The sequence below is a fragment of the Ptiloglossa arizonensis genome, chromosome 4 (genome assembly GCF_051014685.1).
Source record: "Ptiloglossa arizonensis isolate GNS036 chromosome 4, iyPtiAriz1_principal, whole genome shotgun sequence".
Taxonomy (NCBI): domain Eukaryota; kingdom Metazoa; phylum Arthropoda; class Insecta; order Hymenoptera; family Colletidae; genus Ptiloglossa; species Ptiloglossa arizonensis.
The window spans coordinates 23919922-23943092 of record NC_135051.1 but is presented as its reverse complement, the minus strand read 5'-3'; the positions used below and the strand labels follow the sequence as shown (position 1 = coordinate 23943092).

The following is a 23171-nucleotide window of genomic DNA, read 5'->3' as shown; positions in this document are numbered from 1 at the left end:
ACATGTCACAACGGAATCAAAGGAAAATGATGAGGAGATATAAGCATGAAAATAATAAACTTGAAGACATACAACATGCTCCATTTTGTTTTCTAGCTAGGTGTTACATTTGTTTAACAATTTAGTTCCACATCTTTATTAGTAATAATATTGCAATATTTATGGAACAATAAATTTTACAAATGATCTTACATTATACCCCTTGCAGAAATTTATAATGTTTTGTATATATTTTGCTACAAATTGTTCTCAAGAACGAAAATACATTTTTGACATATAATTCAGAGTAGATCCATACGAGGCATTTCAATATATCCTCGTTGCCCCTTTTTCATCTGACGTTCCCGCTCCCTTTTTATTATAGTTAATCGTTTATAGTGTTTAGTGTGAAAAATACATTCGTTCAAGTCCTCTATTAATGGTCTACATTTTTCTACCGCATTATAGTATCCATAAGCTTCAACACAATTTGCAATACCAATCTCAAAATCTCTACACTTTTCACAAGCTTGAACAGTAAACATTTGGCTAGTTTTCTTTGTTATAATATTCTCAAAGAAAGGTACTCGATAGAAACGTGGGATATCTCTGAAAAATATACATTATTATACACTGTTTTAGAATTATACAAAGAAAAAGAAAAAAGTATTTTTAATAATCGTGTAAATTTTATATTATCCAGTAAAGTATATTCATTATTAACCTAACTGTTATATAACTTTTAGTGCAATTTATTGTTTTCATACTTTAAAACAAGCATATATTCTAATAAGAACAAATACACTATATATTTAATTAAAAATCTGATCTTACGGAAATGAGCTTTCCATTTTTTAAACGCAATCAACTTTCTTATTAACAAATTTATGTAATGCTGAAACACCGTGTTATTTCTACTCTTTTCGCTGTTGCTACCACTACCGCCATCTGTAGTGCCAGTACTACTCTCGCTTTCTCAGTAAGGAATCTATATCAATTGAGAAAACCGGCTGTATAGATACATTACGATATCCATACTACAGGTGGCTAGAGAAATGAATTTCCTACATTTATCATTTTTATCAACTTTACAGATCAAATACAGAATAGAAATTTCATTTTACAAGAACTGGTACTATATGATCTGAAATATCGACTTCCTAAATACCAGTGGTTTTGGAACAACCTTTTAATTTAAGAATGGTGATTCTAGGAACTATGTTCATCTGAACTACCGGTGTCGGTAAAGACGGTAAATGTAGAAAAATTATCCATGTATCATTATAAAACTTATCAGTCTCAAAATAATTGTAACATTTTATTAGTATAAAGCTAAGAATATTTAAGTTATTCTAACATCTTATTAAAATTTTTTAAGTTCGATTTATGAAAATGAATGAAACTTATTGTTACAATATTTTCTGAGACTAATAAGCATGATAGTACAATAAAAAAAAGTTATAAAAAAATACAAACACTGCTCAATTTTAGGTGTTAATGGGATAAATAGATATTCTACTAGTAAATATTAATGTTGAAAACAAATAAAATATAAATGAGATTATTTAATGTAGACATGAACAAGAAAACCAAATATATGTAGCGAATTTAATACAAAATAAAATATGCGAGTTACCAAATAAACTACTTTTTATTTATGAACAATATAAGTCTCTCTAAAGCAAAGACAGTTTTTTTTTTATTATTTATAATAGAAAGTCTGTTATTTCTTTTTGTAGATTCATTAGCTGTAATTTTTCTTGAATTTTATTACATAAGAAATTAGGTAAGACATTAAATTTCTGATTTGAATTTAAAAAGATTAGTCTGCAGCCATAACAGAGATATTTTTCAACTATATCTGGTTGTAAAGGTTGTGCGCAAATAGATATACAAGTAGTATTGTTACATCGACAATGTTCCTTATGCGAGTTATTTACTTCTTCTGTTGGTTTATCCATTAATTGTTTGTAAGAACTTAAAGAATTTGAAGTTGTGTTTGATGAACATTCTGTACACGTTGAAACTAAGCCAGAAAATATCCTTGCTTGAACAACTGAAAGTTGCTTTTCTTTCATGTAACTTGGATCCAATGTCAATTCACAAAGTACACAAATATTATTGTCAGTATTAGCATCAGTTTCCTTACTCATATTTGTATTATAAAATTCTTTTACTTTTGCATCCAATTTTTCACTTGTACGATATATTGTAGATACTGTATTGTGAAATTCAGAATTTAATTGCAAAACAAAATTTCTTGTAATGTTCTTTATAGAAGCAGGAAAAGGTTGATTATATTTTATGGAATCAAGAATTGGAATTAGTTTACAGCACTCCAAATAGCCAACTACATCCTCCCTTGTGAAATCTCTAAGTGGTCTAAGTAAAATTACGTCTGCACATCTTGTATCAGAGAAACCAACATTCAGAGACAATTGACAGCCTCTTCCTGTTGATACATCTGTAAGCACTTTTATTGCAAGATCAACAGATGTATCAGCAATAAAAACTTTATTACAATTAAGCTTGCGAGCTGTGGACACAATCAGTTTACGTCTTAGTTGTTGCAATAATTCATCTTTTGCCGTGTCACTTTCTAAAGTATTAAATAGTTTTTGCATTGCTACATCATTGGAAGTCATACTTATTCTTTCCATGTTTACCGACTGAATTCTCTCACAAAGAATATCTGTTGTAGACTCTGTCAAAGGTACAACATATGTTGTTAACTGTAGATTCTCTGCTTCCTTAGCTAATGCATTTCGAATAAGTTTTCTTTCTTCAAGAGTTTGCCCTTTTACCATACCATCTGCTCATAAAAACAAGAATATATAACAAATCATCAAACATACAGATGTTTTCTTTTGGGAAATAATAAATAAAAATTCCAAATTTAAAGCATTAAATATGTTTTACATTCTCTTACCATCTATATAAAGTATTTTACATTGAAACCTAAATCTTTTATTGACTGATTCATTTGTATTTGCCTTGATAAGATGTACAAGTACTGTTGAATTTGCTGTTCCAAAATGATCAATAAGTATTGAATCATTAGGGTGCATTGACTTTGATTTACCAAGTGTGGCTCTGAATTTGTGCGTCAATATGGATAAGAAACAAGTTTTACAATATCCATTTTCACCTCTAAATGAAATTTTTATATCTTGGCATCCACATTTTTTACAAAAGGTATTTGTATCAGTTATGTGGGTAGTTGCATTGTTAGAAGCATTAATTCTATGAAAAATAAAAAATATATATATATAATACATAATAAATTAAAAACATGTAATGCGTTTTAAAGAAAAGCATTTGGGTATTTTTAAAAAACTACATAGAATTAGTGCATAACGAAACACTTACGTGTCCATTGCCGTTTCATTTGTTTCAAAGCTATCATAGTCGAGCACGTTCAATGTACACATTGTTTCTTCTATTTTAATAAGAGTATTTCATTAGTAATATAAGCCAAGTATCAATTTTGTAATTGTTCTGTAAAATAAATTCTACTTCGTACCTATTTTGGAAATTCAAGTTTTACATTCTTAGTGTGATCTTTAGTTACAACGCACATTAATTACAACTTAGGTTAGAAAAACATATTCAAATTTACCTATTGTAGAATAACACAAAGTTTTTAATATGTATTCGTAATGTCTGTATTTATATACACATTCAGTTTGCATTCGTTTTATGAATTCGCACAAATTTTATATCGTGTTACTAAATAGCCATTCACATTTTCGTTCTTAAGATGCTGTATCGATAGGATTCACTTAAAATCGTATAGGTATAAGAAAGTCATTTTAACAAAATCTTAGATACGTACATGTAATTTATCTAATATATTTTTTTATATTTTACAATTTTTAATCTATCAGTATTACTGTTACTATTTTTAATGACGCATTTCTTTCTGTTTATTTTTTTTTGCACGACAATAAATTATAAATTTAGTGATAGGTAATAATATCACTTGTATAATAGTGCATAATGTATTAGTTCATATATTGGATACAGCTAAGGAAATTTTATGTGAACGAATTTTGATGTTCGTTCAATTTTGAGAAAAATTCATACTGATTATATAATAGTTACATTCTTATTTTGTGTGCTTATTAATGTTCATTCTTGGATTATGTTTGTTTTTACTTGATAATTACTACATACATATATAAACATTTTAAGTGGCATATTTTATCATTGGTTGTAATTAATACTTTATAACACTTCATGCAATATTTTTATACTTACAGTTAAAAGTTAAAAGTAGTAGGTTGGTTATAAAGTTGATCTTAAAAAAGTTAAAGTAACAAAATAATATCGACAATTGGAATAGTTAAGATTTATAGAAATGATAGGCGTATTAAATATGATGAATACTTTTTCCAGGTAATTATTAATAAATACAATTTAAATTCCATACATATTGAATATTACAAATATAATTGTTTATGAATGCAGATTGTCTGTGTGTTCAGTTGTTAACTCGCGCAATGTTTTCACATGCATACATCCATTATATTTTCAAGCCACTGAAACACTTTTGTAAGTAATTCAAACTGTTTTTTTCTTCTGTTTAAAATTGCTTTTGACATTCGTCAAAAATACATTGTATATTGTATTCATTTTAGCGGAGAACCACTGAAAAAGAAAAAGAGAATAGATATTAACATCATTAAAGCTAGAGATGAGAGGAAAAAAAAGAAATTGTCAAAACTAATCCGTCGTTTAGAAAAATTTACCAAGACATTGAAACCAATTGCCGAAAATGAAGTCTCTCCTGATTTGATCACTCAGAAAGAGTATATTACATATAGTTTTTTGTTCTTTCATTTACAGCATGTTTATTCACATTTTAACATTTTGAAGGGAACGAACTCGTCATCTTACACCACTATCCGAGCAAGAAATTGAGAGAAGAGAATTATTGTTAAAGGAATGGCAACACTACAAGAAAAAAGAATGGTTAGACAATATGAACATTATGGAATCCATAATTATGTCACAGGAAAATGCACTGAAAGAACTGAAATTTGCATCAGAGGAACTTTATAAAAGAGCAATAGAAGTATGTATAATTTAAATATTAGATAACAATTTGAATGAATTCTTATTCATATTAGTAATTAGCAAACAAACCTTCATGTAAAATTGATATTTTTTTTCAGTTAGATGATTCATTCATACCATACAATGCAGTTGGACCAGCACATACTCCACCAATAACGAATTATGACAGTCCTGATGGTTCATATACAGATATTACTATTGTATACGAAGGAGAAGAAAAAGCGGACACGTGAATGTAGTAAATGTGTTTAAAATAAAGTATTACAGAATACAAGAATGCTAGAATTTACAGGATTGGTTATCATTGACTAAATGGCAAAGCTATTAATTTCTATATTTTTCGATGTTTGCAATTTACAAATATTCAAAAAATTCAATTAATACAATTTGGCTTTGTAAACGAAGTTCATATCGAAAGGAAAGTTATACGCGCTATTCATGATTTTGAATTTATTACAATAAATCTTATTTGTTGTTTTATATATTACACATGCGTGCACGAATATTACTGAGTATATCGTATCAAAGTATATTCAATAAAAAATATCTTAATTCAACTAATGTACGAGTTTTTCTAGATGGATTCAATGAGTTTGGTTTTCAACGATATCACAAGTTGCGAAAGTTGTCTCTTTGAGCGATTTAGGGCAATAAGAATAGGTGGTTTTTCATCTTGTGTTAGCCGAAACAAGATAATTCATTGGAAAGTCTATGATACGTTGGGATTCGAACAATATGTAACCAATAGTATTATCTTCGTCGAAATCATCGTGATGCGACAAACGTTCGACGAGCCGATACAGATTAAGATACGAGTATCAGTTCCCTTTTGCACGTAGGGCACGTATCGTTGGCCTTGAGGCATTGACGTAAACAGTCTGCATGGAAAAGATGGTGACAAGGTGTTATCCTTGCTTGGGTCATACTGCACAGACATACAGCGCAAACATCGTCGAATTGTTCAATTTCATCGGGCGTTGCTTTTCTGTAACGATTCAATATCTCACGTTCACGTTGCAGCGTGGCGCCGGATTGTTGTACAAGATCCTTCAATCTCAGATAAACGTTCAAGTAGGTAGCGACGAGCAGGAATCTCCAAGATGCCATCGGTACAAGTATCAATGTGAACAAAGCCGAGGTGGCGATCGTAAACGACCTTAATATCACCGGTGCGTAAAGTTCCTCCATGTTTTCGAACGTTTCCAACTGAAAGAACTTTAATATCGACGGAAACATCTCAACGAAGACTTTCTCCGTCGCCGAGTAATACATCCATGTTATCACCGTGTAAAACGTCGATGGTCTACAACAAGAACATATCGAACAATCGGATCAGTGTCCAAATTTCGTTTTTCTCTTTCTCTCTCTCTCTCTCTCTCTTTAACGATCTTGTCTCTTATACGTTTCTTTTGTCGTTATTATTTATCAGCCTGTTACTTACTTGTAATTTTTAAGGCCCTGCTCCAGACCGAACACCAGAAGCATAAACGTTATCGTTACGATAAAGGTAACGGCTTTGGTCCACTCGAGTACTATTTTGGTTGCGGACATCGCTAAATGCTTGATCTTGGATCTTTCCGTGAGAGTCACGTACGGTGACCAATCCTCTTTCTCGATCAACTCCTTGATGTAGCTTACGCAGTAAGTGATCACATTGTAGAACATCAACGTGTAAAGGCACGTCATTTTAGGTTCCCTTATCAGGACACGGTCGGCCAGTACCAGGAACACAATTTGGTTCGCCATCACGGAGATGTTCTTCATGCGAAGGAAAAGGATCTCCGCCCGGTCGATCGGCTCGTAAACTCGCGTCAGAAGTCTGCTCAAATGTCGCCAGACCATCTCGATCGGACCTTTGCAAAAGAATCACCAAAGCTAATGGCCGAAAAGGGAACATCTCGAAACGAATTATTCACCGTAATCGATAAACGCGTACAAAATCGCGTAGGATGAGATCTCTCTCCTACTCTTTCCGCTCTCTCACCGCCCCCCGCCCCCTTCACTCGCGAATCTATTAATAATTATCAGATTTCATCCCGAGCGTACCGAGATGACAATTCGATGGACAGGTACATTATGTTAATGGGGTTGACAACGCGATTTAGGGTGGGGGATCGTTAATCGGACGTAACAAGCGCGAATGACGCCCGGATGAATGATCATCCTCGTTTTTCGTAACGTTTAAGCGGGAATCATTTGCATATTAATAGACGTCCGTCAAGAAAATCCGCGCAAATAGGAGAAGACGTGTCTAGAGGAATATTTATGACACGGCCGGGCGACTGGCGAGAGAGGGGGGGTGAGGTGGAGGGGACACGGACGGAAAGCAAGGATCTCACATGGTAACCAGGGAACGTCTCTTAGGGTGAAACGATACAGGTATGTACATACACATGTATACCTACACCGTTTCTAGGATGGAAAGGATACGCGCGTGCGAGCGAGCGAGCGAGCGAGTGAGCGAACGAACGATTGCTGCTCGTCTCTCTCTCTTTCTCCCTTTGCACGCGGTCCCTATAAAACAAAGCGTACTTGGCTTCAATGGCACATTCAACGTCTCTCCGTCTTTCGATATTCGTGTCTTCTTGGCGTTTTAACGTTTCCGTGTAACAGGTAGAGAGAGAAAAAGAGAAAGAGAGAGAGAGAGAGAGTCAGAGTCAATCCGTTGTTATTCGATTATACGTATGCTAATTCGGGCGTTAGGAAGTATTATATTTCGTTTAAGAGAGGGGTTGAGCACCCAGTGCATCGTTGGCTCACGTGACCATTCGTCGATCGTCCGACGACGATTCCCTTCGAAAGAAAATATTTACCTTTTTTTTTGTTCCGCGTCAACGGTGCGGCATCGTTGAGCTTACAACGAAAAGAAACAACAGGGGTCGGGACGAGCGAGAAAGGTTCCCGAAAGGGCGGGGGACGCGGCGCGAGAGAGGGGACGGGGGAGGGGGGGTACAAGTGATGGTAGAACAAGTTCGAAACAGATTGCGAACGCGAACGTAACATCCCGTCGTACTTTTATCGAGTTCGACACGAAATTCTTCGATGCTGATACCCGGGTATTTATACTCGGCACTTAACGCTATCGGGTAAACTAAAATAGAACGGTGTAGCGGGTACAGGTAATGGGGACAACTTCATCGGTCCGCAAGGACAGCAAGGAAGTGGAAGATAGCGCTCGAAAGACAAACATCGGTCGGTTCTGGCGAATTGACCGCGACGCGATACCTTAAACGTGGGTTCATAGTGACCGTAATAACTGAAACTTGGTCGTCGGCGATTCCGTTTGAAACGTTCGAGACGCCATCTCCACCGACCCGCCCTACTGCATTTTCTCGGGACAGTCTGAAAATATTTCATTCCGTACGGTGCAAAAACCCTCGGTTCGATGACTCGTATAAAAAGAAAGAAACAAAAAGAAAAAGAGAGAGAGAGAGAGAGAGAGAGATAAAGAGTACTCTTTGCGATGTAATTAATAATCTTGAGCGCGGAGAGGTAGGTGTTTGTACACGCGTCGAGCGACCATTTTGTTCTGTAAACGGTCTTTCTTCGGGGAAAGAACGTCGAGCGGGATGTGCACCTCGTCTAGGTAGTTTTCAAAGGACAGGTAGACAAGGATCGATCGGTTTCGCATAATTTTCCTCTGTACGGTCACGTTCACCTCTCGGTACAATATATTTAAATATCTTGGTGGAATATTTCCACGCAAGTAGAATTTTTCGTTTCTCAAGATTTATAATTCATCGATCGTTGGGGAGAAACCTCAATATCGATTATTGATCATTCTTCCGCATATATATTCTTCTCGTCCAAGTGTGTGTGTGTATAGGTGTACACACACACGTATATATAAATGTCATATACGAATATATATATATAAGTGCCATACACGGATATATTTATATATATGTATGTGTGTACGTATGTATAATATATATATATATATATATATATATCTTCTTGTATGACATTTAAGGTGTAAGGTCGAGATAGTAGAACAACGGAAGAGAGCGGCGAAAGAAAGCGGGTAAAAGCGAAGGAAGTATGTAGTCAGAGAGTGGTGTGGGTGAGAGGATGGAGGAGAGAATGTATATGTGGGGAAGAAATACTGAAAGAGAATCTGGCATCGATTACACCAACGCAAATCCTTTTGCTATTCTTAGTCGCGTGTATAGAACAGAGGGGGATGTCCTGTTCCGTCCGAGTTGACCGTGAGGCACGGATCAACACCTACGACTTTCGTTCGTAAACATTCGATTCCCCTTACGGGACGGAATGTTCGTTAGCCCCGTCGATACGCCGATAATTCGAATGCGCGTGCGCCCGCGCCAATGCCGATAATCACCGTAACGCAATTTCGGAAAAAACCAGTTTCGAATTTTCGTCCGAAACGGGAGCCGTCGGAATCGACGAAGTTCGCGGAATTCACGACGTCGGTTCAGGCATTCGTCGTCGAACGAACGGGTCAATTTCGTTAACGCGATCTCGAGTTGCAACGAAGGGAACGAATACAGAAGTTGTACATTAATTGTACACGTGCAGGCGCGGGGGTGCCCACGCGCGCGCGTACCCCCACCCAACCCCTGTACGCGCGCTTACTCGTATACAATATAAAATACGTCAAACGTTAATATACACATACGTGCAAAAACATATATATATATATATATACATACACGCACACATATACGTGTGTATAAAAGTAACACGCAATTATATAGCGTAACGCGTGAAATATGCCCGACACCAGTGGTTCTTAACCTTTTTAATCTCGCGACACAGTTTAGAGACGAAGATCCGATATGGTGCTTAATTACGGGTAATTAATGGAGCAGTAACGTGTACATATTTTTACAGGCCAATGAAAAGAAATCAAAAATTTCGATAAACCCGCAAGCCGGTCGGCCGGCACGGTTAAGAATCACCGATTACGCGAAAACGTCGCCGACTGATACGGTAAAACAGCTAGCCGGCAAAGGCGACGAAGCGACGAAAGGTCGAAGAGCAAGAGGGAAATTGTCTCTTCGCTTCTAGCTATCGATAAATTACTTGGCAGCAATCTTTGCCCTCAGAATTGTCTGGGGAGCTCGCGAAACCGCGAAATACGACGTCACGCGAGCGTGACCGTGCTCGAGGAATTTGTGCGTTCGTCTCGCGTTTAGCATTTCGTCTCGTATACACGCTATGCGCTTCGTACCGTAAGGAGTAAGTCCGAAGAATGAACGAAGAGACGGGGGGATCGTCGAGAGTATCGAACGATCTCTTTGTTTCGGCTTTTTTCGGACTTGTACAAAAAATAGAGATACCACGATATACGTCCTTCGATTGACGTTGGCGTTGCATTTCGGTGTTAATTTACGCGAGAAATGGGGATTCACCGGCCGATAGGAACAAAGCAGAGAGGAGTATCGTCGAGCGAGGAACCGAGGGGGGGTCAAATTTCGTCCGAGGTCCAGATTTCAGGGGGTCCCGTAACCCCCGGAGAGAACACGGGGATTCACACGCGCTAGTACGAGTCCACGCGCACGTTCCGCTAACGCGAATTATCACGAGAGAGAGAGAGGGGGGGGGGGGTGGCGAGAATTTATTTCGTTTCGCGTTCGCGACGATGCACGGCGATCTACCGTTAAAAAATTGGATCGTCTGATCACGTTTGAATTCTGTTTCAGAACCACCAAGCGAAATGCCGGCCCTCCGAACCGTTTGCATAGCCGTGCTACTAGTCGTTGTCCTTCTGTAAGAACTTAACTAAACCGAACATTAAACCGACATTCTCGCGTGCACGCATTTAGGTGTTTCGTATACACGGAGGGATCGAGAATCTGTAGAGAACTCCAAGTAACCGCTCGGGTCACGCAATAACAATGTGTATCTCGCTTGATTAGGTTTGACAAGTGTTTTGGGTACCCGTCGACCAGACTGAAGCTAGGATTCCGACAGAGCTGCGAGAGCTGCGGGGACCTATGCAACACGTGTCCCGCTGGTATCGCAATATCGCCTGTCTGCGGTCGTGTGTGCGCGAAGGTTAGTCGTGTTGAGCTTCGCGACGATTGGTTGTTGCGCGATGAAAATTTCGCGTCACGAGAGAGAGAGAGAAAGAGAGAGAGAAAAAAAAATGCGTGTTGTGTCTGCCTTTGCAGCGTCCCGGCGAGATATGCGGAGGGCCCGGTGAGATGTGGGGCATCTGCGGCGAGGGTATGTACTGCAACTGCAACAGATGCTCCGGCTGCAGCACAACGGACCTCAACTGCATGCAAGAGTCGGGATTCAAGAATATCTGTTTGCCCCCCGTCCAATCGGTCATCCACGCGTTGTTGAACTCCCACCGAGCGTCACCGCCGCCGAACAAATCGTAATGGTACGAACAACGATCGACACGAACACCGGACGGATACCACCCGATCGCCGAAACGAGACACTCGAATCATTTGTTAAATTAGGCAAGACCGCGAGCATCACATCCGTGGCTTGAAACGTTTTATTTTCACCGGGGGTTTGTCGAGTACACGCGCAACAATTCCGATCGTAGACGAGAAAACCAGTTGCGGCAACGACGAGAAAAATTGCGAGAGAGATGCGGATCGAAAGTCCGGATCAACGTCGGACGAGAAACGAAACGCGAAAGGGAATCGGAACGAAACCGGAGAGCGAGTGTAACTGCCTGCACTCGTCCTATCCCGTGCAACCAGCGAGACGATGGCGATAGGAGCGGGGAAGGAAGGGATGACGAAGGGCGGTACAGAGAAAAAGACAGAGAAAAGTGAGCGGGCGGTCAAAGGCGGAACAAATACTCGAAAAACACTTTTTACCAATCGTCGAATTTCACACATTATCCGAATAGTACATTTATTTGCGTTTTGATCAATTACAAAATCGAAATACCTTTGATCTCGATCGAAGGATTGTTAATATCTTTTTAAACACAATAAAATTCTCAACGAAAGAAAAAGAATGTAGGACATAACCCGGGTGCATTCGTTCTTATCGTTCACACATGTTTCACCGTTTTCAAAGTCGCGAACCGGCGTACATAATGTATGTTTTACCCCGAACAACTTTTTCTACGTTGGACACGCTTCCGACGAAAGAAAAGGAAAAAAAAAAAGAAGAAGAAGAAGAAGAAAGTAATCGTACTGTGTATCGAACGCATACCCTGTATTTCGTAAATAAAAACGAAACAAAAAATTCGACTCCTGGTTGCTAAGAAATTCCATCGTTTCGTTTAATTTCACGCCCCGTGTCCCTCCCACCGTCCCACTGTTGTTATTTCTTCTCCCGTTCTTCGTACTCCCCTATTGTTTCTTTGTCGAACAAGTTGTGTTTTTCACTTTCTTCTAATGTATTTTTCGTCTCCTTTTTATTCGCGGTATATAGTCTCCCCTCCCTTTTCCTTTAATACGAGGATAAAATGCGCGCATAATCGATAGGTACACCCCGAGAACGAATTTTTCGTGATAATACTTCGCGTACGAACGATTTTATTCGCAGAAACGACCAAGTATACGAACGCGCGTATGCACTCGGTGTTTCTTTCTTTTGCATACCTCCAAGGCTCGCATCGAAGACAATAAATATCTCGAGGCGGACGGTCCTGTACGATGTCACTTATTCGTGCGAAAAAGCGAAAACGAAACAGCGCGTTCCGAGCTCTCGTCGGGGGGACTTCACTCTCAGACGGTTAGAAATTAACTGGTTTGCTCGACAAACATTTTCGCGCTCGCAATAGCAGTGTCAATGTCGTTGCCAACATCGTCGGTAGCCACCGATGCTATTTCGATTGTTCCCCGATAATTCTGGATCCATTCGTCGCGAAGAGATCGCTGTCGTTAGAAGCGCGACGATGCTGGCGACAGCGAGAACGACGCAAATGGTCGGTAGGGAAAAAAGAAAACAAAAAAAAAATATATAATCGTTCCCCCGACACGGTCGAAAACCGTATAACGTACGTAAAAGGAATCAGCCGTCGAGTGACCGTCTCGACGTGTTCGTGAAAAATTTCCTTTATTTGCGAAATTCTTGTGATCTTCGCTCGCGCGAAAATAGAACATTTAATTTTGGCAATTATTCCGGACACACTCGTTTACGATGACACAGCACCACCACCGTTCATGGACGCCGAAACACTCGTGGCACCCGTTTACAGGCGACACACGTTCGATTCTTCTCTCTCTCGAGCTCCGGCCGTTCGTGTCGTTTGAATCGGCTAATTTAGAGACACTTGGTTAGAAACGTAGAAACGATGTGGAAGGAGAATCGAAAGAGAGCACACATGCCAGCGGCATACGCGTCATTGTTCGCTTTCTTTCAACAGTTTCCTGGTCCTGAAGCCCCGAAAACCCGCTTGGATTCTGGTTGCAGCTTCACGAGCCAATTGTTGCCGCTTTCGTACCAAGAATCCGCGAACTCCTGCCTGAATTTTCGTCGCCGACCTTTCCTCCAACGATTCCTTTGTTTGGTTGCCTTTCTTCGCAGTCGAGATCCCCCTCTCCCCGGCCGAACCACCATTCGTAGACGTTTCCGCGTCCTTTTTCAGCTCCTTCATTCGCTTTCGTACACGATAACCCCGGAAATTGGCCTGAATCTTCGTCGCAGCCAAGCTCGCTTTCGTCATGTTCTCGTCGGGATCTTGTACCATGACGGGAGTACCGACACGAAACTTGACGTTCCCGAGATGTTTATTCACGATTCTGTTTCATTCCACGAGACCGAAACACCTTCTCATTCTTACCGCTCGATTATGACTTCGATCTTTTTCGGATGTACTTCTCTGTATGTCAAGAGACAAGGACACCTTGTGAGAAAACTCTGGATGCAGTTTCGTCGTCGAGAACTTTCCACATGTTTCGAGCGCTGTTCGAAGTATTCTATGCTCGAACGGAGACCATAGAAATTGGACGGAAAAATGGGAGAGAAAACGGTTCTCTGGAAAACAGATTCGAAAGGAAAATATGCACCCAATACGTGGCGAGAACGGAAGGTACTATTCCGTAGGAACAACTGCGAATGTCCCACGAGCACGCGCGTACGATACTGTACGACAATCGCGTAACTCGTCGAAAATACGTAACCCCCTCGCGTCCGCGCATGCGTTTCCTTTTAAGCTCTCCAACTGGCTCCAATCGTTCGTCTTCCGCGATGCAACCGCGCGTCGTAGCTTCTTCCGCGTTTTCTTTCGGTAGGCGTTATCCTACCTTGGCGAGCTGTTCCTTGACATTTTCGTGGCTACGTTTTCGAAACAAGTGTGCAAGAATGTGCAGAAATAACGTGTCTAATTTCGTATCTAGATTCCAAGGAACGATCGTGTCGATTCGTTTAACTCCGTCGACCGATCGGTTATTCCCACCCACGCGTTGCACCTTTCGATCAACGGAGCAAACGCTCGATACATATAATAATCGTTCATCGGTGGGATAACCTATGTTTTCGTTCCTACTCGAATGGAAAGGTTCGTTTTGCCCTAAAACAACGTACTATACTTCCCTTTTATTTCTTAGCGTCGTTTTCTTCGATTTCGTTCATCGTCGCGTTTTGCTCTTCGGTTTCCACTTTCTTATTCGTTTCTTCGTTGACATTCTCGTTACTCGCGATTGTCGGAGAGTCGGGAGGCAAATTGTCGCGAAGGTTAGGGTCGTTGTCCGTGTGCGTTCGATCGATCGATCGATCGTTGCGATTACCTTGCCTATTTTTGTTCGAACACGAATCTGACGTGGGTTGGTTTTCATCGGTCGAAATTTCTTCGATGAGAAGAGATTTTGGTGGTTCGTCGAGGGCTAACGGTTCGCGAAGATCGTCGATATTGGTGTCGTCTGTTTCCGCGAGGGGAACCACAGTCGCGTCACTGGGCGCGTTTGTCTCGTTGAAGGCACGCTCCATGCGAACGATACAGGGTGGAAAATTTAAATAATATTTAGACCCGTCCGATGGATTATCGACCGAGCGAAAGCTGTTCGATAAATCGAACGCGAAGAAGACACCCGCTTGGGGAGTTTCGGAGCCGAAACATGGTGCGCTTGGATCGAGAGTGAACCACGGATTTGTTTCGCGCATATTTTTTAGCGCGTGTGTCCCCTTGGCCGACATTTTGCTTTTGGGTATTTCGAAGACTGGTAACGGTATAGAATCGTGAAATTCTCCGGTTTGCCTAAAGCTTTGTTGCTCCTCTATATCTTCTTTTCTGGGTGTCGAGCTTTTCTCGCTCTTTATCCCTTCGGATTTCTCAGATGGCTCTTCGATCACTTTCTCGCTCTGGTGCTGAGGAACGAGGAAAAATTTGAGAAATAATTATTGACAAACACCTAAACCGAATCTTTCTCTACAATTTTCGAGACGGGAAAGAAAAACAGCGTAACGTTTTCGAAAGAAAAAAATTCTGCAGTACAATACGAAACTCTACAAATAAAACTACAATAATTATCGGTAGAATTGCCGTAATAATTTTGAAGTACTCACTTCGACCGTCTCTTGAGTCGCGGGCGATGTTACATTTAGGTCTTCCGCAGGGCTCGAGGAATCGCATTGTTCATCGGTGTTTGTCAGTCGTCGCTGACCAACCACACACTTTCTCACCCCTTGGGAAAAAAAGATGTCGTGTTTCGTCAGTTCCGTAAATTATAAAAATTACTTTCTGTTATTATAACATATATTGCTTTCCGTATATATGTAAAATACATACGTTTAATTTTTCCTTTCGAAATTATTTCGAACGATACTCACAGTATTGAATCCTTCTAGCAGCCGCGTCCAATGCATGTCGTGAATTCGATTCGATCGGTGGTTCTTCGTCGCCCGATCGATCACTCTTCTTGGTTTCTGACTTTTCAGAACGTTCTTGACTTTTTGGAGAACCATCGGCCATCTCAGGTGCTGCCACGTCGGCAGTTTCGAGAGACACGGACAGAGAAGCAGACGCAAGTTCGTCTTTATCGTTCTCGACATCCATTTTTCTTTCTTTCGTCGAGTCATCCCTCTTCTCTCCCTGAACATCATCGTTTGCCCTTTCTGTAGAAGAACTCACCTCCATCGAGGGACGATTCGTGGACTCATCGACGAATTCAGACGTCCCCATAGATGCTTCACCTATATCAACCTCCTCTGTAATCTCTGTACCCTCTGTTCCTTGATCTACACCCTTTTTTTCATCGAAGCTACCATTACCAATCTCGAGACTCAAGATCTGAATCAACTCCTTCGCAATTTCCTCCTCCAAAATCATTGAAGATTTATCCCCAGACTTGTCATCAACGATCTCGTCCACGCTCTTGTCCTCGATCCCTGAGAGTCTCTCCATCTCGATCTCCGCTTCTCGATCCACAGAGAGCTCTTCTTCGTCCCGAAGAAGCTTGTTTCTCGACTCCTCGTCGAAGGTTGTCGTCTTCCCCGACGACGGTGTACCAGACCGAGTCTTTGTGCCATCCCGAGTGATGTCATCCTTCTCCGATTGGTTCCCAATGTTCCTCGAATCGCTCCCATCGAACGAGGACAAAGTCTTCCCGCCCTCGTTGGTGACGTCCTTCTCTGACTGGTTCTCGTGGTTCCTGGAGTCGCTCCTATCGTCCACGGAGGACATGGTGATGTCCCTGAGTGAGTCCAGGTTCAGCTCGGGCACGTAGGGGCCAGCTGCATCGATCTCCCTGATCGATGAACCGTTGATGGTGGTGTCCTGCTGACCGAGAACGTTGTCCGTGAACGCGTCCTCGGTTCTCGTGTTGCTCCCTTCGTCGGTGGAGCCCACGATTCGCGGGGATGTACCGTCGGCCATGTTGCTTCCGTCCAGACTGCTCGAAACGAACGCCTCTGCCCTCGATTCCGTGTCCTTGTTGCTTCCACTAGTTCCCGATACACCTACCGAAGGATCCGCGCGACTGGTGTCCGCGAACCGGCCGCCATCTTTGTCCGATGGTTCTTTCTCGATCTCCTCCTCCTCCTTGATGTTCCCCAGATCGTGACGTACGGTTTGATCGGCTCGAGCTTCGATCCTGCGTAGAAAATCAACGTCGTCCAACGAGTATTCGAATGCTTCTGAAGTACACACATACTCCCCGAAATGATCTTCTTGATCTTGGGTCGCGTTCCTCGCGAGAGCTACACTCTGGAACGTTTCGCGACCTGGATGGAAGGCCACGTCGTTTAGATGAGTATTGTCAGGGATGATCACCGTGGTCACGGACTCTGGGATCTCGCAGGGGGAACCTTCGGTGAGAATATAGCACGAGGCGTCGATGACTTTTGAATAATCGTCGAACGATGTTCTTTGGTTCGATCGATCGGTATTATCTTCTTCCACGGAGGAAGATGAACCGTTTGATTTGTCTTTAGTCGACATGTCTTTGGTCGAATTGTTTTCAACATCTTCCACGTTACTTGTTGCCTCTTTGATCGAATCCTGCTTCTCGCTGGCTTCTTTCGTAGTTGGTGTTACCTCAACATCCTTCGAATCGGTTTCTTTTTCGCTTTTCAGCTCTTCGATAACTGGACTTTGCTTCTCAGAGCCTTCCCTCGTAGTTGGTGTCACATCAGCCTCCTTCGAATGGGTTTCAACGTCTTCTTTTTCGCTTTTCGGCTCCTCGACGACTGGACTTTGCTTCTCAGAGCCTTCCCTCGAAGTTGGGGTTGCCTCAGCTTCCTTCGAATTAGATTCTAGACTTTCCTTATCACTATCTCGTGTTTCAAGAACGTGAGTATCCTTTCCAGAGTCCTCCTTTGGAGTTGGGGTTCTCTCAGCCTCCTTTGAATCAACTTCATCACCTTCCTTATCACTATCTTGTGCCCCAAGAACGTAACTATCCTTTCCAGAACCCTCTTTAGTAGTTGGGGTACTCTCAGCCTCTTTAAAATCAGTTTCGACACCTTCTTTGTCACTATCTCTTGCCCCAAGAACATAACTATCCTTTCCAGAACCCTCCTTAGTAGTTGGGGTACTCTCAGTCTCCTTTGAATCAGTTTCCAGACCTTCCTTGTTACTATCTCTTGCCTCAAGAACATAACTATCCTTTTGAGAGTCCTCCTTAGAAGTTGGGGTACTCTCAGCCTCCTTTGAATCAGTTTCTACACCTTCCTTGTCACTATCTCTTGCCCCAAGAACATAACTATCCTTTCCAGAACCCTCCTTAGTAGTTGGGGTACTCTCAGTCTCCTTTGAATCAGTTTCTACACCATCTTTGTCGCTTTTCGACTCTTCGACGATCGAATCTTGCCCCTCGGAGTCTCCTTTCGAAATCTTGTCCACCTCAACCCCCTTAGAATCGGTTTCCATGTCTCCCTGATCACCGTCTCGCGTCTCAGCAACGAGACTGTGCTCTCCAGAGCCTTTTCTCGAACTGGATGTCACCTCGGTTCCCCTCGAATCGATTTCAACTTTTCCCTTCTCGTTCTTCGGTTCCTCGGCAACCGGACTCTGTTCTCCGGGACTCTGATCGTTCTCGTCCTGAAGAATCGTCCCGTTTCCGAGCACGAAACTCGACTCCTCCGATCCCGAGTGCGACGAGAGCTTCACCGGTGACGACACCGTGGAACCGTCATCGTCGTCCTTGGGACGCGCTATACTCGTCCCGGAGGACACCAACGTGTTCTCGATACTCCTCTCCATGGTCTCTATCTCGATCAATTTCTTCTTCAGTTCGTTCGAGCCGGAGAAACTCTGCTCCTTGTCTCTCTCGTCGATCGTCTGCTCGTCTTCCAGCTGCTCCAGGGAGTCTGGCCTTTGGGGCAACTCGATCGAGTCTGGTGTGACGTTCAGGCTATCCTTGAACACCTCCTCGACCTCCAGGCATCGTGGTTCCGAGAACTGAGCGATATCCAGCTCCTCCAGGATCTCTCTGTCGCTTGTGTCCTCCTCGAGGCTCGCAGGCTGCGATGAAACGGGACCTGGCTCCTGCCATTGGTGCACCAGGACCACAGCAACATCGTTGTCATTTTCGTACTTGGATTCCTTCTCGATCGGCGCGTTCACCGAATCACGATCCTCGATCGTAACTTCGAGACCCTTGGACACGTTCTGCTCCGAAGGTTTCTCGTTATCGGACTCCAGAAGGTCGCTGGAAGGTCGTTGACTCGTCTGCACCACTTCGGTCTTCTCCAAAGAGGGCAGTGTTAAATCGTTTTCCCTTTTGATCGGTTTGGTAGCGTCGCTGGAAATTGGCGGGAGAATCAAATTGTTCGGATCGCTCCGCTCGATGGACTCCAACGCCTCGTTCCTCGAACTGCTCCTGGAGTATCGGTTCGAGCTCTGTCTGGCGACCACCGACGGAAGCACCACGGTGTCCCCGCGATCGGTCGATAACGCGTCCTCGATCTTTCGTTCGAGCGTGTCATCGAAGAGATCCGTCTGCGCAAAATCGAACTGCCCTCTGTCGTCCTCCTTCTCCCTTAAATTCAACTTCGCGAGAACAACCTCAGCGTTTCGTACCGCAGCGCTGCCAAGCTTCTCGTCGAGTTTTCTCTTCTCCTTTCGTTGGTTACCTGTCGAAGATTCGCGTCTCTCGAGACGATTTCGAGGGACGCTGAAATTTTCCCCGTTTCCAATTACTCGACGTAGTGCGCTCTCCTCGTTTCTCGATCTAACGTTTACGAGGGATTGACTCCGTCTCGGATCGGTGTTGTATCGACCTTCGCTGGGAATCCCGGTAGAGTGCGCCCTCTGGATGTGATCGCCGCTTTTCTGACGTTTCAACGGGTTCGATTGGTCGCCGTTGTGCTCGGGCTCGCTCTCCGAGGGATTGGTCGCGCAGCTGCAGAATTTCTCTCGTTTTCCTTTACGTTGTCGGCTCACGGTTCTTGCGAGCGCATCGCCGGCAGACGAGGAACGAAGAAATCGACAACCGACGATCCTCATCGAGGATCGGGGCGAACATTGTTCGGGACGGTTACGAGTTTCCGCGGCGATCGTTTTCTCGGGTGTACGGGGATTCCCGTGTCTCCCCCTTCTGGCGTCGTTCTCAGTGTCATGGCGCTTAATCACCTTCACGGTCTCGTTTATCGACCAGCCGCTCCTGTTCGTCGTCTCCTTTCTCCGTTTGGACAGTTTCGTTTGGGTCCTTCTCGGTCCCCTCGTTTCCTCGATCAGATCGACGTACTTGAAATCGGGATCGACGTTACCGCAGTTCCAATCGAAAACACGATCTCGTCTGTTGTACGACACGCGATTGGAAACGGTGCCCGCGATCCGTTCTTTTTCTCGCAATTTTATCAATTGTTCGAAATGGCGCGCCGCGAATGTGTAAATATCTTGCGGCCGGTGACGCAGAATCTCCCTTGCGAGTCCTTCGACAGCCGGTGCTAAGCCCCGAGGTATTTGGGGAGCGATCACAAAACCCGTTTCCGGCAGTGCCATGGTCGCTTTTTTTTTTGACCCTACTTGTCGCGTTAAACGTGTATCGGAACCGTGGAAAAGAAAGCACGTTGCCGCGGTTGATGCACCGAAGCGTGCGGCGGTACAAACTGTAAACTTGAGACTACACGCTTATGTTCGTACGCGAAATCGATCCAATGTTTTATATTAGCATTGATACGTATAGTACCTTCTCCTTCTCCGTTGGCGATGTTGTCACTCTCGCAGTACACTTTTAAGTGTATTATCAATTCACCACGATTTTATTTCTAGAGCGTTAACATTCGCGAATCGATGACATTCGACAATGGTGTAACCTTGGCGTGAAGCGAACGCACGAAACCTCGTCGAATCGATCGTTCCTACCGCCGTCGACAACGTTACCGTTTCTTTCTGTTTGTGTACGTTTTACGGGCGATCGTATCGTATACATACGACTTTCGTTCTTATCTAAAATATTGAATTTTCGGAACATAGAAATCAATCACAAAACTTTCTTTTTACGAATATTACGCGTATTTATGCGCACGTTGCGCATCAAAGAATTTTTCTACATATACAAATAAAATGTTGAACTTGAAACCTAACCTTAAGTTCTCAAGGGGTCAGTTTTTCCTCGCAGTTCGTATAATTTGCAAAAAATGTTTATCAAATGGAAATAAGAGATAAACGATAAACACCTCGTGCGATCTTGCGATCAAGGCAACCAAATTTTCATTCTGGGAAAAGAAGAAATGTTTAGAGAGAGGGAGACAAACGAAGAATGTACCTTGTGGCAGTATAGTTTTATTTTAATGGTCTTCATTTTGATAATATTTCATATCATGTATTTTCATTTAGCACATATTGAACAAGGAACTCTGATTCGAGAGGATGTAATTTCATTGCAGGGATAACCATACAATGCAGAGGTGGGCCAAGATCGATAGAAGCCATTTCTCTAAGGGAACAGGCAACTATTCGTTGATCTTCCCACCCAACTCGAGCCAAGCCTACTATAATGCTGGACTCATCAAAAGCTGCGAAAAGATAAAATTTCATTTTCTACTTTCTGTGTCTATTAAAGAATGTTTCTTTTATATCTTACCCAATTCCTCTATGGTTTCTTTAGCTTTTTCATTCAGTACATCTATCAATTGATTAGCTGCCTCAGAAACTGTCATAAATCGTGGTGGCATATATTCCTTTTTCTTTTTAGTTATACTTTCTAGAGTAGGTTCCTTTACTTTGATGTCTAACAAACAAAGTGTGTGCAAATTCCTTTGTCTATTAGATGCAATCTTTTCATAAAAACTGCTAGGTCGCCAATCTTTGTTCCAATATGGAATAGAAACAGTTTCCCCAAAATGATACAGCTGAAGACCGCAACAACCAATTGCAGTTAAAATAGAGGCATTGTGAATAACTTTCACCTAAACAAAACAATATAAATTTTGGTCAGTAATTCTTAATAATCTTTCATCATTTCAAAATTGTTTAAGCAATTTTCTTCCTCACTTTTATATCCTTTTCTCGGGCACGTAAAATCAAATCCGAGTGTGTTGTAGCTCCAAATGGATCGCCGATCACTAGAAAAGCAACCTCTTCTTTTTCATGTTTCGGTAGTATTGCATCTGCATTATTCTCGACTAGTTCTCTGTCAGCTTCGATAATCGTACGTCCATAGAATCGTTCCTAATTCGGTAAAATATGCTATCGTTGGTTTCCTATCGTCACATGGAAAAATCTGACACGAAAGTCGAGTATCGATTCGCAAAAAATCATGTTCTTTATACATCTTACGTTTTAATACTTACCAATTCTTCTAACTTAACGTGTAAAATCGATGTGTACGATTCCAAATAGACACGATGACATTTTCGAATAATTTCAAGACCCTTTACAGTGACGTCTGTTTCATCACCAAGGCCTAATCCAATCACATGTAACATTTTCCTTAATTATTTCGAATCGTTCACAAGATACCACTTTATCGTAGAATAAGAGAACCAATACACAATATTAAAAGGTTAAGTAATGGACCAAACTGCATGGGAACAGAATAAAATAAATCATATATAGTATAGACGGCTTACCATATAGGAGTTAGTGTTATACGATCTGAATTACCGACTTCGTAATATAATAATGGTTTTGGAGCGGCCTCTCCGTTTAAGGACGGTGATTCTGAACACTATATTCAAGTGACTCACCGAAATTGATAAATGTAATTACTTACCTACCAACTAAAAACGTAACAAGAAAATAGAACTTAGAAAGCTTGTTACAATGTTGGAATCAAAAATTATAAATTTCTCTTAAATAACCAGGAAAAAAAATGGTTGTACAGATCTGATTTAAGCATAATATGTTAATTTTGGATTCTTAACTCTGTGCAGAAGCACAAATGCAAAAATTATTTAATTTGTTTGAAATTTAAATAATCCAAAAAGCACAGGTGGCACCATCTACGGCAAAATGCCCAAGTTTGTCGAGAAATAATTCCTTCGTGAAGTGCTAGATGGCGGTACATGCGTTGTACAATTAAATTTATTCAAAATTTTAATAATCCGAAAAGCACAGGTGGCACCATCTACGGCAAAACGCCCAAGTTTGTCGAGAAATAGTTCGTTCGCGAAACGCTAGATGGTGACGAAGGTGCTGTTAGACACGTATTAGAACATAGTTGACAAAATATCTATTCAGAACGTAAATACTTACGTAAAATTTATACATAAAGTATTTTACATAACATTGTTTGTATAAATTTTATTTCTATTCTTATATAATGGCACGCATCCTATGTATGCCT

At 41.7% G+C, this 23171-nt stretch overlaps 8 protein-coding genes across 15 annotated transcripts; 2 read left to right on the top strand and 6 right to left on the bottom strand.

The window, feature by feature from the left end:
* Nucleotides 1-65: 65 nt before the first annotated feature.
* Nd-15 (NADH dehydrogenase (ubiquinone) 15 kDa subunit) lies at nt 66-957 on the bottom strand. The gene is made up of 2 exons (XM_076309560.1): nt 814-957; nt 66-588 (listed from the first exon to the last, which is right to left on the bottom strand). The coding sequence occupies exons 1-2, from the start codon at nt 828-830 to the stop codon at nt 282-284; spliced, it is 324 nt and encodes a 107-aa protein (XP_076165675.1). The 5' UTR covers nt 831-957; the 3' UTR covers nt 66-281.
* Nucleotides 958-1605: 648 nt separating this feature from the next.
* Nucleotides 1606-3912, bottom strand: Ctu2 (Cytosolic thiouridylase subunit 2). Of its 3 annotated transcripts, XM_076309535.1 has the most exons (5): nt 3815-3912; nt 3599-3742; nt 3349-3502; nt 2909-3222; nt 1606-2791 (listed from the first exon to the last, which is right to left on the bottom strand). In XM_076309535.1, exons 3-5 carry the CDS (start codon nt 3408-3410, stop codon nt 1686-1688), a joined length of 1482 nt encoding a protein of 493 aa, XP_076165650.1. In that variant the 5' UTR covers nt 3411-3502; nt 3599-3742; nt 3815-3912; the 3' UTR covers nt 1606-1685. The 3 variants fall into 3 exon arrangements, with proteins under 3 accessions (XP_076165650.1, XP_076165651.1, XP_076165652.1); XM_076309536.1 differs by lacking the exon at nt 3815-3912 and having other exon boundaries at nt 3349-3477; nt 3599-3808; XM_076309537.1 differs by lacking the exons at nt 3599-3742; nt 3815-3912 and adding an exon at nt 3503-3593 and having other exon boundaries at nt 3349-3418.
* On the top strand, nt 3351-5335 carry Mrpl40 (mitochondrial ribosomal protein L40). 3 transcript variants are annotated; one of them, XM_076309551.1, is made up of 6 exons: nt 3351-3573; nt 4242-4377; nt 4450-4533; nt 4620-4790; nt 4858-5056; nt 5157-5335. In XM_076309551.1, the coding sequence occupies exons 2-6, from the start codon at nt 4340-4342 to the stop codon at nt 5289-5291; spliced, it is 627 nt and encodes a 208-aa protein (XP_076165666.1). In that variant the 5' UTR covers nt 3351-3573; nt 4242-4339; the 3' UTR covers nt 5292-5335. The 3 variants fall into 3 exon arrangements, with proteins under 3 accessions (XP_076165666.1, XP_076165669.1, XP_076165670.1); XM_076309554.1 differs by lacking the exon at nt 3351-3573 and adding an exon at nt 3658-3775; XM_076309555.1 differs by lacking the exon at nt 3351-3573 and adding an exon at nt 3930-3948.
* LOC143145806 (uncharacterized) lies at nt 4361-12736 on the bottom strand. Of its 2 annotated transcripts, XR_012991770.1 has the most exons (4): nt 12600-12736; nt 6500-6911; nt 4731-6361; nt 4361-4629 (listed from the first exon to the last, which is right to left on the bottom strand). XR_012991770.1 is itself a non-coding variant. In XM_076309549.1 (3 exons), exons 2-3 carry the CDS (start codon nt 6898-6900, stop codon nt 5863-5865), a joined length of 900 nt encoding a protein of 299 aa, XP_076165664.1. In that variant the 5' UTR covers nt 6901-6911; nt 12600-12736; the 3' UTR covers nt 4361-5862. The 2 variants fall into 2 exon arrangements, 1 of the variants encoding a protein (XP_076165664.1); XM_076309549.1 differs by having other exon boundaries at nt 4361-6361.
* Nucleotides 6242-12245, top strand: Qbp-1 (Queen brain-selective protein-1). 3 transcript variants are annotated; one of them, XM_076309557.1, is made up of 4 exons: nt 6242-7437; nt 10725-10791; nt 10941-11079; nt 11196-12245. In XM_076309557.1, the coding sequence occupies exons 2-4, from the start codon at nt 10739-10741 to the stop codon at nt 11409-11411; spliced, it is 408 nt and encodes a 135-aa protein (XP_076165672.1). In that variant the 5' UTR covers nt 6242-7437; nt 10725-10738; the 3' UTR covers nt 11412-12245. The 3 variants fall into 3 exon arrangements, with proteins under 3 accessions (XP_076165672.1, XP_076165671.1, XP_076165673.1); XM_076309556.1 differs by having other exon boundaries at nt 7372-7671; XM_076309558.1 differs by lacking the exon at nt 6242-7437 and adding an exon at nt 9853-9874.
* On the bottom strand, nt 11855-14094 carry LOC143145810 (uncharacterized). Its single transcript, XM_076309559.1, has one exon. The coding sequence runs from the start codon at nt 13688-13690 to the stop codon at nt 13343-13345; it is 348 nt and encodes a 115-aa protein (XP_076165674.1). The 5' UTR covers nt 13691-14094; the 3' UTR covers nt 11855-13342.
* A 425-nt stretch (nt 14095-14519) lies between these two features.
* Nucleotides 14520-20624, bottom strand: LOC143145800 (uncharacterized). The gene is made up of 3 exons (XM_076309534.1): nt 15769-20624; nt 15505-15623; nt 14520-15306 (listed from the first exon to the last, which is right to left on the bottom strand). Exons 1-3 carry the CDS (start codon nt 20381-20383, stop codon nt 14539-14541), a joined length of 5502 nt encoding a protein of 1833 aa, XP_076165649.1. The 5' UTR covers nt 20384-20624; the 3' UTR covers nt 14520-14538.
* Nucleotides 20625-21146: 522 nt separating this feature from the next.
* Nucleotides 21147-22444, bottom strand: Dph5 (diphthine methyl ester synthase). Its single transcript, XM_076309550.1, has 4 exons — nt 22177-22444; nt 21878-22054; nt 21468-21792; nt 21147-21399 (listed from the first exon to the last, which is right to left on the bottom strand). The coding sequence occupies exons 1-4, from the start codon at nt 22309-22311 to the stop codon at nt 21203-21205; spliced, it is 834 nt and encodes a 277-aa protein (XP_076165665.1). The 5' UTR covers nt 22312-22444; the 3' UTR covers nt 21147-21202.
* Between the last annotated feature and the right edge of the window lie 727 nt (nt 22445-23171).

Coding starts and splice junctions, on each gene's coding strand:
- LOC143145806 (XM_076309549.1), bottom strand. CDS start 6,900: ATGGTCTGGCGACATTTGAGCAGACTTCTGACGCGAGTTTACGAGCCG. Junction 6,362..6,499: donor CAGGGCCTTAAAAATTACAA/GTAAGTAACAGG, acceptor TTCTTGTTGTAG/ACCATCGACGTTTTACACGG.
- Qbp-1 (XM_076309557.1), top strand. CDS start 10,739: ATGCCGGCCCTCCGAACCGTTTGCATAGCCGTGCTACTAGTCGTTGTC. Junction 10,792..10,940: donor CTACTAGTCGTTGTCCTTCT/GTAAGAACTTAA, acceptor TCGCTTGATTAG/GTTTGACAAGTGTTTTGGGT. Junction 11,080..11,195: donor GCGGTCGTGTGTGCGCGAAG/GTTAGTCGTGTT, acceptor CTGCCTTTGCAG/CGTCCCGGCGAGATATGCGG.
- LOC143145800 (XM_076309534.1), bottom strand. CDS start 20,383: ATGGCACTGCCGGAAACGGGTTTTGTGATCGCTCCCCAAATACCTCGG. Junction 15,624..15,768: donor TGCTAGAAGGATTCAATACT/GTGAGTATCGTT, acceptor TTTTTTCCCAAG/GGGTGAGAAAGTGTGTGGTT. Junction 15,307..15,504: donor CGACTCAAGAGACGGTCGAA/GTGAGTACTTCA, acceptor CTCGTTCCTCAG/CACCAGAGCGAGAAAGTGAT.
- Dph5 (XM_076309550.1), bottom strand. CDS start 22,311: ATGTTACATGTGATTGGATTAGGCCTTGGTGATGAAACAGACGTCACT. Junction 21,793..21,877: donor CCCGAGAAAAGGATATAAAA/GTGAGGAAGAAA, acceptor TGTTTTGTTTAG/GTGAAAGTTATTCACAATGC. Junction 21,400..21,467: donor AGAAACCATAGAGGAATTGG/GTAAGATATAAA, acceptor ATCTTTTCGCAG/CTTTTGATGAGTCCAGCATT.
- Mrpl40 (XM_076309551.1), top strand. CDS start 4,340: ATGATAGGCGTATTAAATATGATGAATACTTTTTCCAG. Junction 4,534..4,619: donor CAAGCCACTGAAACACTTTT/GTAAGTAATTCA, acceptor TATTCATTTTAG/CGGAGAACCACTGAAAAAGA. Junction 4,791..4,857: donor GATTTGATCACTCAGAAAGA/GTATATTACATA, acceptor AACATTTTGAAG/GGAACGAACTCGTCATCTTA.
- Ctu2 (XM_076309535.1), bottom strand. CDS start 3,410: ATGTGTACATTGAACGTGCTCGACTATGATAGCTTTGAAACAAATGAA. Junction 3,223..3,348: donor AATGAAACGGCAATGGACAC/GTAAGTGTTTCG, acceptor TATTTTTCATAG/AATTAATGCTTCTAACAATG. Junction 2,792..2,908: donor TAAAATACTTTATATAGATG/GTAAGAGAATGT, acceptor TTTTATGAGCAG/ATGGTATGGTAAAAGGGCAA.
- LOC143145810 (XM_076309559.1), bottom strand. CDS start 13,690: ATGGTACAAGATCCCGACGAGAACATGACGAAAGCGAGCTTGGCTGCG.